This window comes from Morone saxatilis, unplaced genomic scaffold (assembly GCF_004916995.1).
Source record: "Morone saxatilis isolate NCDOM2014 unplaced genomic scaffold, NCSU_SB_2.0 Contig6, whole genome shotgun sequence".
NCBI classification, from domain to species: domain Eukaryota; kingdom Metazoa; phylum Chordata; class Actinopteri; family Moronidae; genus Morone; species Morone saxatilis.
In genome coordinates, this window is record NW_023340206.1 from 7,878,114 (window position 1) to 7,897,030 (window position 18,917).

At 39.5% G+C, this 18,917-nt stretch overlaps 1 protein-coding gene across 8 annotated transcripts in view; it reads left to right on the forward strand.

Moving 5' to 3' along the window:
* The window catches only part of dmd (dystrophin), a gene marked incomplete at its 5' end in the record, with an annotated part of 195,686 nt that overhangs the window by 28,340 nt on the left and 148,429 nt on the right, over positions 1-18,917 (forward strand). For 7 of the 8 annotated variants that reach the window (XM_035677552.1, XM_035677560.1, XM_035677555.1 and 4 more), the window contains 5 exon segments: positions 4,960-5,156; positions 13,712-13,840; positions 16,743-16,838; positions 17,291-17,389; positions 18,329-18,510. In XM_035677552.1, the coding sequence (XP_035533445.1) occupies positions 4,960-5,156; positions 13,712-13,840; positions 16,743-16,838; positions 17,291-17,389; positions 18,329-18,510 (703 nt within the window). 8 annotated transcript variants of the gene reach the window in all.

The following is an 18,917-nucleotide window of genomic DNA, read 5'->3' on the forward strand; positions in this document are numbered from 1 at the left end:
TTTGAGGTGAGCTACAGCTCCCATCGTATTTCACGCCTTCCAATCATCCACCTTAATTGGCCCAGTTGAACATGATGTGTCACACTGTGATTGGGTGTTGCCATGGCGATAACAGTGGTCACCTTGGTGGAAGGACTTGATCAGTGATGCACAAACTGACCGATTGTTTGGCAAAAATCTTCTCATCAGCCAGAAAATTCCTTTGATTTTGTGCAAAATGACACCCGAGACGCTTCCTAACAAGTACGTTCACCCAGAATCAGTTGACAGTCGTGGCATCCATCACTGCCCAGGTTGTTGCTGACCTAAGACCAGGTTACAGATTCTTAATCAAATCTGTCAGGCGGGGATAAAGCGAGTAAAGCTGTCCAGGGTCAAAGTTTATTGCAACACTGTCTTTGGAGGGCAGCTCTCTGTGATGAATGGTGGTGGTGTTTTTTGCAAACATAGCTCTAGATTTACTATACTTATCAGAAGAACTGCCAGCAATATTGCCTCTTAGAAAATAGCTAGAGCGATCGATAGAGCGGTGGGTGTGGGCAAAGCGATCGATCAGTGTAAGTGAAAGGGCCACAGTCCTGCATAAACTTTGTATATACATTTTCCTAATATTTAATATATAGTGGTATGTTTTATTTCATCTCCACAAGTCCTCATTGGAGGACAACTATCTTTATTCATTATTACAATTATTGTTTTAAAAATGATTAAAATGTATCATCATCATATTAAAGAACTGTTCCACTTGTTCTACTTTGGATGTGTATATATATTTATATATATATATAAACATGAGGTAATGATTTAGTGTCATCTTTTAACAGACTGTTCTAAATATAGTTATTTCTTTTCTCTTTATATATAATTATAATGTTAATGTAAGGCCTACAAATCATTAGTTTCCTCGATGACTTAGTTTTTTGGGGATTCAGGGAGAGACACATTCAACTTTACTGATAGATGCCACTCAATCCTACACACTGGTCCAAGTAGTATTTTATATCTTACATGCATTATTACCAGGGTATTAACTAGGCTTGTTATATAGTCAAATGGTTACCTCTCCATGGTCGCAGTATTTTATGCATTTCTTCCAAAATCTTGCCACGTTCTTGTATGAATGGGCTTTTTGGAATGGTCTATGGATTGTAAGTGAAATCAGAAATGGAGGTATTCAGAGGTATTCCTCTTTAATCCCCCCTGTTGCGAGTGCTGTGTTCAGGCTTTGAGCCAGCACGATGGGGAGCATTGTAATCCCTCGCAGCTCGCTGAATCCTTGAAACGACACATCACGGCAGATGAATTTCCATTGATCTTACAATAAACAATCACTAGTTGGGAGCAAGTGGGGTGAACTTGTATCATTATTATGCTGTGCATCAATGCTCAGAACACTATTAACCCCCCACCTGGGCTTTCTGAACATTTTCAAGTTTTGTTTGTGGCTCATATCTCAGTGAAGAAGAGCTGTTAAGATTTGGGATGCTGGACACTCGTTTAATGTTTACTGCTTTGAAACAGCACATTTTCTGATGTCAACAACAGTTTTAACGCTAAGTGTCAAACCTCAATGGATACTTTGGTTTAATCACAGACTTTAACCATGTTCCCTTCTTTTCTTTGTGGCTTGTTCTTCTTTTAGTTAAATCACTTGTTTGTGTGGATATTTAGAAGAGGGCTTATCACCAAAGCTGTAAACAAATTGACAATTTTTTTCTCTTTGTCTTTGTATTTTTAGGATTAACTCTTTATTGAGTCCTGTGCAGGTTCACAAAAGATAACCAGTAAAAACATATCGAACATATAGTAAGAGGTCAAAAATCTGGCAGGGAGCAGGGCCACTAACAGCCTTCAAAGTAATCAATTACAATCAATTCTCAATCATACTGGGACCCAGTGTAAGGAGGCTAACACAGGTGTGATCGTGCCTATTGGCTCTGACAGCTGAGGTCTGTACATCCTGTAATTTAGAAACAAATAAGCAACAGCTCCAAGTTTTAAAATGCAAGCTGACTCAGCAACTCAATTCCATTTTTCGAGGCTCTGAGTATAGAGGTTGTTGTATTCTGCACAGATAGTGAAGCCCCTTCATCTCTGCATGCAGAGGATCCAGAACTAACACCAAACTTTTGGTTTGCTCGAGAGTCACGTACACAGCTGTTTGGTGTTGCTGTTTGAACATGCAGCAGGAGAAGGGTGGAGTCTTTTAACACTAAATACTGTATTTGGAGGGATCTGATGATGTGTCTGGTTTTTGAGAGGGATCATTTGTGTAGAAAATATTGAACAACCTGCAGTTACGGGGTTTAGGTATACAGTTTTTGAAGTGATGTAATCTCTTAACCTCTGTATTACATAATCACAATCTTCATTTCATTAGTGCTCTTTTTCTTTCCTTTATCTTGTCTTTGTGTATTTCTCTCACTAACTTCTTCCTCTAATTCCTCTTTCACTCCTCTTTCTTTTCTTTTCTTCGTTCTCTGTGCTCTCAAGCCTTTGTTCACTTCTTTAGGTTGGAATCAAAGCTGACATCCAGCTACCCTGCTGCAGCTCGGGTCTCAAACTTTATCTCTTGAAATCCATATTTTTCACGTAGTCTTTGAACACATCAGCAAACTATGGAATATTGGTTAGACATGTTTTCTGGCTACTGAGCTGCAGTTCTAAAGTTTTATCTGACCTAATGTGGGTCGCAGCAACTTGGAGTATATAATAAAATGGAATAATATAGTTTGTTGTTTTGTACAAGAATTTCTCAGTCATAAGTGAAACATCACTGTTGAAACCAAATACTTTCAAGGGAATCATTTGAGTAGCTGCTTTAATCCAAACAAATTATATTCCACAGTGTAGGTTTACAGAGAAAGATGTAATCACTGCAAGGCAAGGACACACACACACACAACCAGAGGCTCATCAATACACATAAATACAGAAACTATACACTGTTTGACATGCTTATATATGGAAGTATATTTACGACAAAAGATCTGAGAGACGAGAAAACTAATTTGAGCTCTACTCAAGTCTGCAAGTTAACATTTGAGAGTGCACAGGCTTGGGTTTGTGTAAGCAGAAGTAGATTTGTGCACGAGGGAGTACAGAATCACGAGAGAGGAATTGTGTAACTACATTCGAACCAGCAACAGGGATTCTCACGCTGTAATGATCAAAGCTGCTCACGCTCATATTCAAACTGAAACTGAGAGCAGAGTGTCACCTGTTCAGTTTGACCTGGAAGTGAAGGCTCATCCTGTTAGAAGCTTCCTTGCTTTCAAAATAAAAGCCAGGGCAGTGGTGTTTTTTTAACCACCGGGTGGAAACAAAGTAGCTATTATCTTAAAAAATCAAATTGCGTTAAATACTAAATAACTAAAATTAAATTTTTATTAGCTGGCAAATAATCAGTATTTTAGGTAGTATTTTTATAGTCAAATCGGTACTGTAGTAGCTATATATCTTATTGGCTGTGTTAGGTTGGTGTTATCTACTATTTCTAGTGTGATTTTCTGAGATATTGTTTTTTTGTTTTTGTGAATACATTTAATACAGAAAAAATATTTCAACTCTTATAAGAAATTAAGAAAACATTTCTGAATGTGGCAATCGTTGGGTTTATTGCGATCGGAACTACGGATTAATGGATTATATGGATTGATGGATTAGAAAAACGAATAGCTCAAACAAAGAATTCAAATTATAAGGGGCGTGGTTCAAATGCAACACACTAGTGAACTGAATAAACCAGGCGATGGTAACCAGCAGAATTTGGCTGAACTTCAGACTCAGAAACTACCTGCTCTTACAAATCCGTGCCTGTGAGCGGAGTTTTCAGCGTCAGTATGCCTCCATACTTACAAATACAAAAATGCATGAGAATACACACACTGGAAAACATTCACACACCCAAACACACCCGCAGAGCCTCATAAGTATGCACACACATGTAGCTGTGCAGAAATGATTGAAATGGAGATCATGGGATAGAAAAACAGAGTGGACTAAACAAGTGAGGGATGTGTACACACTTAGACACACACTTGCAGATGGCGGCTTTATTTATAGAGCTGTTTGTCTTCCCCAGACAAACAATAACATTCTCTGATTTCTCTGTGATGCTGATAAATCAGTATTCCACAGCCAAAAATATGACTCTAGCTTTATCTATCTATCACACGCACACACTCACACACACATATCTTTCTTGGCACACACTCATTTCTGTTACTTTGTGTCTGGGGACTTTTCTCTATGTCTTTTGTTTCTTTTTCCTCTCCATTGTCATTTCTCTTCCTCCTGTTCATTATTCTTACAGTCGTGAGCTAACCACACGCTACACATCACCCTGTTAACGCACCCACAACCATCAGTTCATTAGCACTCCATTTCTTTTCTCGGCCTGTCTTTCTTTTCTCTCCCCCCAGCTCACCCTCTCTTTCTTTTATCCCCTCTCTATCTGCGTCTCAGTCTCTTATAGTGTTCATTTATCTGCTGTGTCTCAGCCCCACTGTGATCTGTCTCTATTAGTTTTGCCCTGGGCCGACTGGCTGGGCCACAGGCTCTTGGCCACCCTTCCTGAAATCACCGCTGTCTTATATCTCTCCCTCCACCTTTTGGAAAAGCTTGCTCGGACTTAATTTAGCTGTAAGATCCAGGGCACACAGGCTGACTGACACACACACTGATGCCATGGGAAATAAAAAACAGCCTAAAGACTGGCCGACAGTTATTCATGAGCACAAAGAGAAATGAAAAATGAAAACATTTGTTTTTGCAGGTGAAAGACAGTCTACTGCATCACCTTGCAGCATCTTGGATCCTTTATAAGTAGTTATCACATACCTCTCATTGAAATACCTTCCTCAACCGAGATCTTTTATTTGTTGTCTCGGGCTGCAACTAATTATTTTCTCTTTGAATTTTGAACCAACTTTATTTCTGTCCATCTCTGTTCTTCAGATGTGGCGGTGCCTCACCCTGACAAGAAGAGTGTCATCATGTACGTGACGTCACTCTTCCAGGTGCTTCCCCAAAGTATTTCCATGGAAGCCATCAAAGAGGTGGAGACACTGCCACGGGCGGCCGGCAGCGGCATCGCCCGGGTGACGACAGAGGAGCACTACCAGATCCAGACCCAACAGCGCTTCTCCCAGCAGGTTAGACACATACACCCCACACACATATTGTTTCAGTGCTGATGTTAAGGCTGCCATATGACACTGTCCTGTCTTTTGTTTTTTTAGCAACTTTCTCTAGAAAAATCCCAGAATTTATTCAAAGAGCAAGATTAGTTTGAACCATTTGTCAAATTTGATGTCCCTGTGCACCCAAAAGTTGTGTTTCTTGGTACAAGAAAAAGCTCATCACTGTGGTTTACACTAATTGAGGTCCCCTTGCATCTCAGAAATCTTCAGGTTGTAGACAGTGAAGAGAAAAATGGGAAGAAAATTACCTACCTGTCAGTGTTTTTGAATGTAAATGTAATCTTGGAGGCAATAGTCATACAAAAGAGATATCTCAGAAACAATACTAATGATCTTCACAGACTAAACTTCCTGTCCCACTAAAGCAACACTTTTTCAATGTCAGCTTTTTAGCAAATTACTGCCACAGGCAAATTTTTCTCTTCTGCTGCATAAAGTAAAAAAAAAAAAATGCAACTTTTGAACCCAAGTCATTCAGTTGGTTTTCACGGATAGAGTCCTTTAACAATGTCAAGCCCCTTTGAGACATGTTGAATTGCTGTCACATTTACATAACGAGGTACATGTCAGTCTCATGTCTGAATAAGCGCCAGTGTCAGTTTTATTAAAAAGTCACAGCAATCTCACTAGGTCTGACCTAGTAACATGTCTCTAACACTTCCAACAAGACTGAAATGAATGCCATCAGATTAATATAAAAACCTAGCAGCACAATGTAAAATGTCCCACAGAGAGAGAGACAGAGTGAGTCACCTGATTATCATTTCTTGCACAAAGAAAATAAAATCAGTTTAATGAAACAGGAAATATGGTGACTGAACCTATTATTGCGTTGATTCATATCAGATCAGTCTGTGAAAATGATGTTTTTTCCCCCTTGCAGTGCGGTACAAAAGAGGTAAAAAAAAAAAAAAAAAACACATAATCATCAGACCAGCAATTTTTTTGATTTTCACTGAAATGATGTATATCCGGCAAAACGCTTACAAAATGTGAACAAATAGGAATTGAATGAGAGTCATAATGTCTTGTCATTCTATTTGTTCTTCTCTCTGTTGGACTGTAAAAATACAGCATAATAATCTATCTAATAGATGATACAACTGGTGAGAAAATGTATTAGAAGATGTAACACAAGAAGAGCAGACAGGTACTTAGAATAGGTTTTACAATCCATCACTGATGCAACCTGTTAGTCACCTGAAAACATGTCTTCTTCCTCGATATCATAACTTTTAACTCACTGCAGCCATGATACCGCTCCCTTTGTGGACCAGGTGCCAAATTATTGTGCAAGCATCGAGTTCTTCCTGAAAACCTTCTGCATGTCTGAATGAGCCAGCAGCGTTACATATTCCATTGTCTGAAAAGGGCTTAAACAAGAAAAAAAGAAGGAAAGTTTTGCGGTAAATCTAATTTTCACTAAAAACTCACATAAATTCCAGGATTTTTTTTGGGAGGAAACAAAAACTAACGAGCCCAACGTATTGTCATAGAATGATGGCGCCCTGTTACCACAGTAACGTGCCATTGCTGTTTCTGTGGTAACACATGTTGAATTGACCCGCCTGTCAGTCATCATGGGAGCAAGTTGAATAGAGACGGTGGCATCTTCACTCCAGCTGATTCTTGTCATTGTGTAATTGTGTGCAATTTGGTGTTACTTTTACCATGACAGCTTAGTGCTGTGATGATAAGTAAGATGCAATGATTTATATCCCATGAGTCTTTGCTCTGCATGCATTGTGTCTGTGCTCAGCTGTGTACACTCACTTGGTCTTTAGTGCTACTTTTTCACATTTCATTGCTTTGTTGTTGAGGCAGCGCCCACACTAAATAATAACACTCAAGTAGACTCTATAGTATTGTATATTATACAACTAAATGATTGCAGTTGTTTGTGCACTGCACATTATCAGATCCAGAACAGGATTATCGAACCCAGTTACAAAATGAGTTTGCACTCCCTCAAAGCATCAACACTCCCATCTCACTATCCTGCCAACCTGCCACTTTTATCAAGATTACTAAGTGTGCTTGTGAAATTCCCAGCAGGACCCTCCCTCTGTTGCCGTGTTTGAGTGAAACTGAAGGGGGTAAAAGAAACAGAGGGGATGATCCCTGCTCTTAAAGGTCCTCCGAGTTGCTTTAAAACAGTGCTGTATCGCGAGAAACACCCAGAACAGCATTAATCAACGAAATTCTGCAGAGATTGGGATATCTTTAAGAATAAATTTGATAATGGAGGGTTGGGTGACAGCATTACTGCGGAGATACCTCATTTTAACATCTCTAAAAGCAAGAAAAAAGAAGATTAGGGGAGATTTGAGACTCTCTTTCCCCATACTTCTGCAAAATGAAATTAACGTGCAAACCAGCAGACTCACAAGTGTGGTTAAAAAGATTAAGAGGAACACTGTTTGGATTCTACTTTTTAATAATAAATTGGATAATGAGCCGTTTGATAGCATATTTACTTCTCAGTAGTACCACAAACTGAGAGCAGGTTTCCTGGAGGAACCAGCAGTGAGCAGATTAGCAAAACCACTTTAATCACAAGGCATGATTAAGAGGAGAAACTGCGGAAAAATTATGTCAAATATTATCTGCAGACATTTTGGCACAGAGAGCTTAAAAATATGATACGCCCCAAGACAATAACTTTCAGCTTTACTGCTCCTGGCATTGCATTAGACAGAAAAAGATCATTTCAGGTCAGTCTTTTTTGGGGAGCATTACTGTTGTGTGAGTGTACAAATTATTATAATCTGCCTTGAGCCGCTGGAATTTTTGAAGAAAGACAAGTCAAAATGTAACAGAACCATAAAATCAATGCAGTGCAAGAAGCAGCTTCTAAAACATATATTTTCTTTGAGTTCATTCACCTTGTGTTGAACCTCTGAGTGAACCAAGTGAAACTGTATGAAAAAGAGAGAGAAAATATGTGGAGAGAGAACGACATAGCTCCCACAGCTGCCAGTGAAAATCGGCTTATTTCAATCTGTTTGTTAAGTATTACTAGTGAAGAACTTTATCTAAATCTGCCTTTTTGCAAAATATTGACACTCTGTCGAGAAAAAGCCCTGAAACAAGTGAAACTTCGGGGAACAATTTAGAATTATCCCTCATAACTGACACAATAGTTATATACAATACATATACTTTAGGTTACAACTCTATTAAGCTAGACTAGTTATTTTTTAGCAGAACTACTTTAGCTGTTATTATATTCCATTTCTGCCTATAGAGCCTCATAAATGTTACACACTGGACTATACATTATTTGTGGCTAAAGGCTTATAAAGAGCACATGAAATAAATGTTTTCTCTAAAATAAAGACACTATATCAATTCAATAGCTAGTTTAATAGTTATACTCCTAAGTTTGCCCTCCCTGCATAGGTAAATACTGGCATGAAAAGTTAATCAGCAACCAAATTGAAGTAATTGGCCATCAGTTACAGTTTATATTCCCAAACCTGAGCTTGAATTGAAACTTCAGTTCAGCGTCTAGCTAATCACCATCCATCTGTCCATTCAACCATCTATTTTGTAGTCACATATTGAGGTAGGAGTCTCAGAGGCAGCAAGGCAAGCAGATGTTCTCTTCCTCGTTAACTTGCTCCTGCTTCTTTCCATCCCCAAGCCCTGCCGAGCATGCTGGAAGATGTAGTCACCCTTCCAGTGAGGAGTAGACAAATCTCCTATTTCATCCTCTCAGCATCTGAAATTTGTGAGTGTCGGAATGAAAATTGGCCGCTAAATTGAGACAGAGCCTCTGAATGAAAGCGCTGTGAAAAAATCGACCAAATCTCAAGTCACAAATTAGATCTACCAGCGCTGACCTTTAGAGTTGAGTTAAGCTGAGGTCAGTGTCATGCTATCGCGCCGAATCGCAGCAGGATGGAGTGAGCTTCCTGGAGTAATGGCTGGTAATATTATTATCTCACTCAGTTTAATGGCCACATCAACCCCTCCCTTCATCAGCACTGTCTGAGCGTGGAGAGAACTGCAGGCCTTTTTCTTCTGGGAATCAGACAGACGGATAGAGAGAGAAAGATGGACGGAAAGAGAAACGGGTCGATTTCTGAGACGAGATAAGAGGGATAAGAGAGGAAATAGGAAGGCGTAAAGATATATAAAGATGTACAGAAAGATGAAGAGGTGGAGAGGGGGGAAATGAAGACTGAGATAAAGCAGACAAATAGGGAGTGTGAGAAACAAGTCAGATGGCAATAAAAGGAGAGACGGGGAGGAAGGACAGGAGGGGAAAAAAAGAGTTACTGACAGCGGCTATTATCTGCCTCCTCTCTCATCTGTCATCATCAAAGCGGCGCTGTCACCACCTCCTTACATCAACACCATACTACCACCACCTGGGACTCAGGGAGGAAGAGAGACTTAACTTTTCATGGGGGAAAAAAATTGAAAAATCCAAAGTTTGAGACAATTGCTTAAAAGTATACAAATTCAGCTTTTCTGTGACATTATCTGAGGTGTCCTGATGCTCTGAAACCCCACCCGTCTGGAACTCGGAGCAGGGGAAAACGAACGCTAACAGTTATTTGCCAGGAACCGTTTGATCCAGGGCTAGGTCGCCTCGAGCTGTCTGCTCCTTACAGCAAGAAAAACGCCTAATCCACCTTGAAAGAGAGCAAGGGGGAAACGGTGAGGGGTAAAACAGAAGCGGAAGACAGACAGAGAAACCATGACAGGTGAAGAGGGGGAAAGAGGGAAGCGAGACAGGGGATGGAGGTGAAAAGGGAGATTGATAGCTGGGGAGAAAGATCCGAGACGGGAGAGATTAAATTTTTATGACGTCTGTGGTGGAATGGTTGACTTGGTTTTAGCGATGCAGCGGCTCCCCCGGCTGTCGTAGAAAAGGCAGCTTGGGAGTGTCAGACAAGTGGGAGAATCAGTCATCAATTAAAAGTTATTTGACCATCAAAAATAAGAGCTCAGCTATATGAAAATGTTGCACCTGTACAGTTTGACTGCTGCGTAAAAATCCTAAACTATGCACATATTCAAACTTAAGTAATGATGTTCTAGTGTTGCATTTGTGAGGTCGTTACAGTAAAAATGCTATCCACCCCATATTTATACACTATAAGGTCAAAAGTATGTGGACACGACAATATTAAGATTTCAAATGATGGGAAGTCTTAATACTAGAGCATACAGTGATATTTTATATAGCTACTATTCAGGGAAGGCCCTTTCCTTTTTCAACATAATGACTGATGCTGTCATTGGTCATGGGAGGGTGGTCAAAAGTTATTGGTATTGGTCATAAGGAATAAATGTTATTAATGTAATGTGTATAGCTTCAAACTGGAGCGTTTTAGCCTGTATTTTTGTAGCTGCTTCTTGTAAGCTGTTATCTCTAAATGCATATTTAACAGGATGTTGCACTCTTATTTATTTAATTTCACAGAAGAGAATAATCCAAGCTGGTATTAATATTGTTGGCAATCACTTTGAATGTATCTCTTTTGTGTGCATTTAATGTTGTGGTACTAAATTCCCATATTATACAGTGTTCGTTCTCTAATCTGCCTCCTTTTCCAGCTGCAGAATTGCCTCTCTGCACTAGTTTGATTGTCTTTGTGTTTCCACTTCAGCCAAGATATTTTTACTTCATCCCAATTTATATATTTATATACTATAAATAGATGGTGATACTAGTAATACAGTAGATGTTGGGTAAATCTGATTGTCTGAACACATGTCATTAATCATGTGATTTTTTGAGGACTGCTCTTAAAGGTTACACATATGCACGTATGGGTTAGTGTTTGTGTCCACCTACTTTTGGCCTTTACTGAAGTTAGATGGAACTGCCATTGCCAATCATATGTTTTCAACATTAGAACCAATTTACTTAGATTGAAAGTCGTGGCTTTGCTCTGACTAGCAGTGTAGATTTTGTATTTCTGCTGGTGGTGAGTCATGACTGATTAATGAAGTAATTCTCTGTCTCTTGATAGACTGTGGTATGTGTTAATACACATGAAGAGGCAGCACTGAAAGGCACCAACACACACCAGAAAGGAAAAACACACTCACCCCACACTTGTAGATTCCCATCCTAACCACGTAGCTGCACAACTGCACGACTGTGAACCACCTCCAAAAGGCTTCATCTGTTTGTTTGCCACACACTTAATGACTCATTAGTGGACTGATTTCAGAAAGATATTTTTTTTAATTTTCCATCATGCATGTAAAACATTTGTAAAGAATGTGCAGAGTATCACTTAAATGTATTACTTAGCAGCAACCTTGTTTTCCCACTGCTGCTGCAACTCTACAGTCCAGACCGACCCCAGTCAAAATGTTGAAGAAGACTACTTTTACTTAGCACTAGTGTACTGCTGCATACTTAATCATTAATCTTGCATGTCAATATCATTACAAATTTCTATACTGCGTCTGTTAATTAACGGAATAAGCCGAGAGATAGATGAGAAGATTAATACCACTCTCATGTCTGGAAGCGTCTGTGTCTCTTCCCAGATGTCCGGAGGGGTTCTGAGTACCAATGATCTTCTGGGCGGTTTTAATAATAAGTAACTGCTTCCACAACTTCAATATCAACCTCTCCAAAAACAGAAACAGAAAAAGAACATTACCTGGATTCTCATTTTTAGGTTCACCTCTGTGTTCTCATTTTACATCCTTAATGAGATCTTATGAACCTGTAAATCAGTCAGTTGTTTACAAGCCAGTGAATGACATTTGATGGTAAATTGCTGAGTAGTGCAGTTTTACAGAGCTGCTGCTGGTTTGGAATAAATGCGCCTGAGTGTGGAGCAGGATGTCGATGCCAAACAGGCCAGTGATCTCTTTCCCTGGGGAGAAAAAAAAGTGGAAAACTGGTGACTTTCAAACAACCGCAGGCGAGAGAGAGAGAGAGAGAGAGTCAGGAAAGCTGCTGGAGTCCGGATGGGTGTGGTGGATCTGTGGGAACTGGAGCTGCTCACAACATCATCAGCTTTGACTCTGTGCTACTGTCTGTTGTTCATTCTGTCCACATCTTCTGCATAACACATCTGTTCTCTCTCTGTCTCGCTCTTTCATGTCGGCATTATCTGTAGCTGGGTTTCCATCCAAGGATCAAATTTGAAAAAAAAAAAAAAACACAGTTTCTAATCCGATTACTACTCAGGTGTCTTTACCTTTACCAAAACAGCAGTGGTGGAAAGTAAAAAAGTGTATTTTAGGCACTGTATTCTAGGTGTTTTACTTGAGTAGTTTCATTTTATGCTTCAAATCACAACATTTCAGAGGGAATACAGTGCTTTTTTACACCACTACATTTATTTGACAGCTATAGTTGCTACAGATTATATTTCATGAACAAAAGTATGATTATCTTCTAAAATATGATGTTTTCACTCATTTTCATTTGTAATTGAGTCTGTAAAGTCTTATTTTATTTTATTTTTCAGTAAAAATATTAAGAACATGAAATAGGGTAAACACTATTATTGCTAACACCTAATAATACCAAGGTTCTGTATTTGATGTCAAAATGGCTTCTGTGAAAAAGTTTATTTCATTATCAATAATTTCAGTGTATACATAAATTAAAACTAACTCTAAGATGACCAGTTACAACGGTACAATGCTACTTACACATTAATGCATCAGTAATAATAATCCGTTAATAATACTTAATAACGTTGTCCTGCAAACTTTTACATTCAATGCTTCAAAGCAAAACTATTTAACTTTTGCTGAACAGTGGCTGCTGTTGCCACTTGGCAATTGCAAGATAATGATAATAATAATAATCCAAAATCATCTAAAATAATCTCTTTACTAACATTAATTTAACATCAATCACCATTACCTACAAAAGGTGTGTTTTATTGATCTTGAACTGAGCATTTAATTAATAAGAGGAAGGATTTCTTCTTCCTGAACTGTGTAAGATGCCTGATGCAGTTTAGTTTGCTGCAGTATTTCTGTTTTTACCTTCAGAGGGCATCAAATATGGCAACATTTATAACATTTGCTGAAATTAAAGTAAATTATGACTTGCAATTACTTTTTTTGAGACTTTCCATTTCCCTGGTAAATGTGTTTTTCGACACTCTGGTGATGGAAATGCACCTAATCTGTATTTTATTTTTTATTTTTGCCGTTTTGAAAGTTCACCTAAAATTAGCTTGACATTTGGATGGAAACAGAGCTTATGTGTGATTATTCATGTTTCTTTTTTCTCCTCTTTCCTGCTTCTTTTCATCTTTCAATTTCTTATCACTCTCTCCCTGTATACTCCCGTCCCTTTTTCTTGCCTTCTATCCTTCTTGCACTCCTTAATTCTCTGCTTCTTCTACTTCCTCTGTATAATTTGGCTTTTTGGATCTTTCGCTTTATGTTTTGCATTCTTTCGTCTCTCTTTTTCTTTCTTCCTCTCTTTCCTGGCCTCTTCTACCCCTCCTGCCAACTCTTTCTCCCTCCTTGTCTGTCCTATTCTATCTCTGCATCTCTCTCAGATCACAGTGAGTGTGGCTCAGGGGCGAGTGCGGAGTCCCTCCCCTCAGCCTCGCTATAAAAGCTATGCCTACACCCAGGCTGCATATGTCAAGTCGCCCGAGCAAAAGAGGAGGCGTTTTACTGATCAGGTCCGTGTCTCGCAGTGCTAACACTCCACGCCAAACGTCCATCTGTCGGTGCAAGTTTTGGCTGAACACATGCTGTTTTGTCTGCCCTTGTTTGTCTGAGTCTTCGCAAAAAATGTCCATCGTACCAAGTCCACGATCTTGAAAACCTACAAAAGACCTACCTACAAAATAATACAAGTCTTCCCACAGGTGCTTGTTTCCAAGAGTCTTCATTATTTGAATTTATTTTATTATTTCATTCCTAAGTGTTTTGCCCTTGTACCTCCGACAAGTGAAAAACACATTGAAAAGTGGAATTACTGTCAGATTTTCATTTTGTGGTGAATAAAACTTGTATTTTAAGACTCAGAATATGGGGCTTGATAAGTTGGACATTTTTATCATTGTTCCTGTCAATCACATTGTGTTTTAATGGCATTCATAATTTCAAACTATTGACTTTTTCTACTGATGTGATTCCTTTTAACAATTCATGAGTCAGAAGTATACTAACTATCCTTTTTTTTTTTTATCATCAGTGGTACAGAGAGAGAGAGAGTTTTGAGCTGAGCAACATCAAAATTAGGAAAGATGAGATACCACTGCCATGTCCTTAACTGTGAAGCTACAACCAGGAGTAAATTAGCTTAGCTTTGCATTAAAACTAGAAGGAGGGGACAACATGGCTCACAACTCACAAGTTTAAATATACACCTACCAGCACCTCTAAAGCTCACTAATCTCTGTATCTCTTTTGTTTTATTCAAACTCAAACAGAAGTGTAAGTTAACAATTTCTCTCTGGGAGTCTCTTAGGGACCTCTAAAGCCTGCAAGCTGAGGGTCATATGACTGATGCCAGGTTCACATCATCTTGTTCAGACTGTAATTACCAGCAGCCCTGTGGAAAAGAACAGTCATGTCAGTCTCCAAGTTGTACTGTAAGTCTGAGGTTTCGGGATCAGCAATATCTCCTCCTTGACTACAGAAGTGTCAACAAACCTGTGAAAAATGTCTGCAAATCCATCTTCACACGCAATTACTGTAACACTAAATTCAACTCGTTTAAAAGCATGTAAAAGTTTCTGATTTCACTTGTTAATGTGAAATTGTTGAAACAGACAAAGAGTGGCTTATTGAGACCTTTGAAAGGTTTTCCTGTTATACCAACCTCATGTGAAAGCAGCAATAGCTGAGCTGGTGATATAGCTGGCATCTTTACCGCCAGCTGACCACCAGCTACAATGCTCTTCTGACCTGTAGGTTTAACAATGTTGTTTTTATTTTAAAAAATCTTACAATGAGTGCCTTTCGCAAGGAGTTGATTGTTGAAAATTACAATAGTTTTGAGTTATCTGATATTTCTCCGCTTTTGCTGCTATTCACTGAGAAATAGTTTTAGCACATAACCCCACCTTAAACCCTATGCTGTAAGGTTTTGCTGATTTAACTAAAATGTGTTCATTAGTGAGCTTTAGAGGTGTTGGTCAGCAGATTTTTGAACAGAGCCATGTTCATGTTTTTCAGTTTTCAGTGTTTATGCCTATCAGCTGCTGGCTCTAGCTTCATATTTAACATACAAACATGAGAGTGGTATCAATGTTCTCTCTCAGACTTTCAGTGATAAAACAAACAAATGTATTTCTTGAAGCTAAAGTAGCTCTTACTACTGTGTTGTTAATCCAAAAAGTTGTTCTGTACATTTACAAACAAAACACAAACTGGCGGGCAACTGTTTCCTCCAGTATTTGTCATCATTTAATACAACAGCATCTACAGCAGCCTGAAACACAAACCACCCATCTTTTTTTTTCTGTTCCAAAACATGACATTCAAAATGTTCAGATGCATTTTCAAAGCCCGTCACCCTGGGCTGCGTAACTAAATGTGGCCCATAATTTGCTCTGACTCGGGTGGAACGCATTCAGAGACTGTGTCAAATATTTAATGTACCAGCAGGGTGCTCGACTCAACTTGGCTGGGACCTAAAAGGCATTGCAAGAAGAAAAGATAATTTGTCAGATTAGCTTTATTCAAGCACACCCACTGTTCTTTGAAATGCCGGATATAAAGCAGAACCTAGCATAAAAAAAACCCCTTTCTCATCACAACAAAGTTTTCCTTTTAAGGATATGAGGAACAGAGTTGACATTTTACAATGCTTTGTCCTCAGTTTGCATCAGTCAAACATGTTTTATATGGACAGCGTAGTGCATAAAGGTAGAATCTAAAATAAAGCCTGTCAGAGACCTAAATATCCAGCGTTTATTTTAATTACTTTTCATGCTGTAAAGTCTATCAGCACAGACTCATTTCTGAGTCTCTACCGTCAGACAAAACCGAACACATTTGTGATACAAAACGGGCATAAAGAGAGCACAACGCTGACTGAGGCTGCACCGTTATCAGCACCGTGGATGGGCTTGTGTATCTTTTCAGGACCTTATTACCAGAGAGAAGAATAGAGTGAGAGGAGGAGCGTGGAGCCGAGATAAAAAGACAGAAGTTGTTAGTGTCCAGATCAGTAGCAGGCACACAAAGAGAGATATGGGGAGAGAGAGAGAGAAAAAGAGAGAAAAAGAGAGAAAGAGGACAAGTTGTTAAGGTTGGACAAAGGCCAGAACTGCTTGTCGGCACTGGTAATGGCTAACACTAACAGGCCTCTCCTCATCTCTCTCTATCTTCTCTGTCACCCACCTTTCTTTCATGCTGCCTGTTTTTTTTTTTTCTGCTCATCTCCCTCCCCGCCCTCTTTTCATCACTTCTAACCTACTGCCTCTTCCCTTGTTCCATCTCCTCCTTCCCTTCCCTCATTCCCTCCACTTCTCAACCCTTTTTCCATCTAACCCTGACGACCTCATATTCCTCTCCACAATCACGCTCCATCTCTGTCCGTTATCTCCCATCCATCCCTTCCCTCTCTAGTTCCTGAGCCCCGGCCAGGAGGAGCTACAGAGGGGCCTCAGTCCTCTGCCTCCAGGCTCCACCAGCCTGGAGAGCTACCAGGCTGCACTGGAGGAGGTATGGCACTATGGTGCTGATAAGAACTGTATATCTTATATTGAATGTGTTTTTGTGTCTACTTCTGTTAAAGGATAAATCTGGTGATATTCTGTATTTTTCTTATTGTCAACAAATCCCATGTGCAGACCTAAACCAACAATAAATGTTTCCACCTAACACACACACTACAGTTGACTCAGTCCCACATACACTGTCCCGCTGCCAGACACCAAACAAAATGTTAAACCACCAAATGTGGGTTAATGAACCCCTGAAAATAGTCCCCAACAAACGCTCTGCTTCCTCCTGTTTGAGTGATGCTTGTCAAAAACTCCAGTTCCCAGCTGTTTTAGGAAATTGCTTCCTCACTAGGAACCAGTGGGTTTTCGTGGGATCTGTTGACGCCAAGAAAAGAATAGAATATCGCCAGCCTTATCCTTTAATTATGTTATGTTAATTTGAATTTGAAGGTGTTGACGTGGCTGCTGTCGGCTGAAGATGGGCTCCAGGGTCAGCCTCCCATTTCCAACAATGTGGAGGAGGTGAAGGAGCAGTTCCACACGCATGAGGTGAGAGCATCAACAGAGCATCCTTTGACACTAAATCGAAATGTTTGGCAGGGAAAGCACATGAATAATACTCTAATGAGATGTTAAATATTTAAAGATCATAGTTTTTTGCAGTGGTAACTGCAGCAATAATACGAGTTGCTGTAAACAAAACAAAAAAACAAACTGCCCAGAATTCTTTTCCCTTTAATTCAGTGTTATACAGAAAAAATAGAGCCAAGAAACAACAGCAAAAAGTTAAAGTAATAGCCGCCATCAATCCACAACAACATACCATGTCCAATAACTAGGAAAATTGTGTAGTTAGAAAAAAGAATGAGCGTTCCTCCACCACACTGAAGGGCTTGGAAAGACTGCAGTAATGAGTGTAAAGTGGCCCATCACCAAAAAGACAATCTCTGCTGTTTGTTGGTGGGAGGTAACCAAACATCTGAAAAAGGGCAGCACATGATAAGAATAAACTGTAGCTAAAAAAATACATTTTAAGTATTTAGCAAATTCCTGGGTCCCTTAAACAGTAAGATGAAGCTCCCTTGGGTCCCTTATAGTGAAAGGTTCTACTGTTTGTAACGTATTTTGAATTGATGTGTGGATTCTTACTGATAGAGCGCCGAGCAGCTGTTTTAAAGTTGTCAGTATTGAATTAGCTCTGATGGAGGTAGACTTACAGGACGACTGGCTTACTATTGACTTTGGCACTCTCAAAATGAAATTAACCATGACCATTTTGCTGTGTGAGACCCTAGAAGGATCATATAAGAGTTAAGTGCTCGGAGAAAATAGATTAAGCACTACGGTGAGAGGTGGAAATGTATTTCGAGAGCAGTTAAAGTGGGAGTAGTGATGTGCGGCACTACTCTAATTTTGGAGGTGCAATTAGGGAATATGAGTGGAATCGTTGAGGATGTGTGGCAAATGTGTTGTTTTGTCTCTCACCAGGGGTACATGGTGGAGCTGACCACCCACCAGGGCAGCGTGGGGCGGGTCCTCCGTGCCGGCGCTGCCCTGCTGACGGAGGGGAACCTGAGCGAGGAGGAGGACTCAGAAGTCAGGGAGCAGATGAACCTCCTGAACTCCCGATGGGAGCACCTGAGAGTGGCTAGCATGGAGAGACAGAGCAGGTAGATATACTCTTTCAAAAGGTTTTAGGTCGGTCTCTGTGTTATAATATATAATATTTTGAACATGAAATATTCTTCATTTTTTCAATTTTAATAACATTGATGACCCCAGATTTTTAATCTAGTGCCACCATCAGATCAAATTATTGATATATCTAATAATACTGTGGTTTATGACTAAATGCCTGCAGCTGTACTTTTGGCTTTTGTGCTAATTAAAACACGTTAAACAGTCAGTTAGAATTGCCACTGTGAGCATGTTGCCATGCTGATGTAAGTATTTAGCTCTATTTCACCATTATAATTTATTGTTTACTTTAAAATTTCAGTCACTCTTCATGTGTTCAGTAGGGCTGAACGATTTGGGAAAATAATCTAATTTAGATTTTTTTCCCCCAATATTGCAA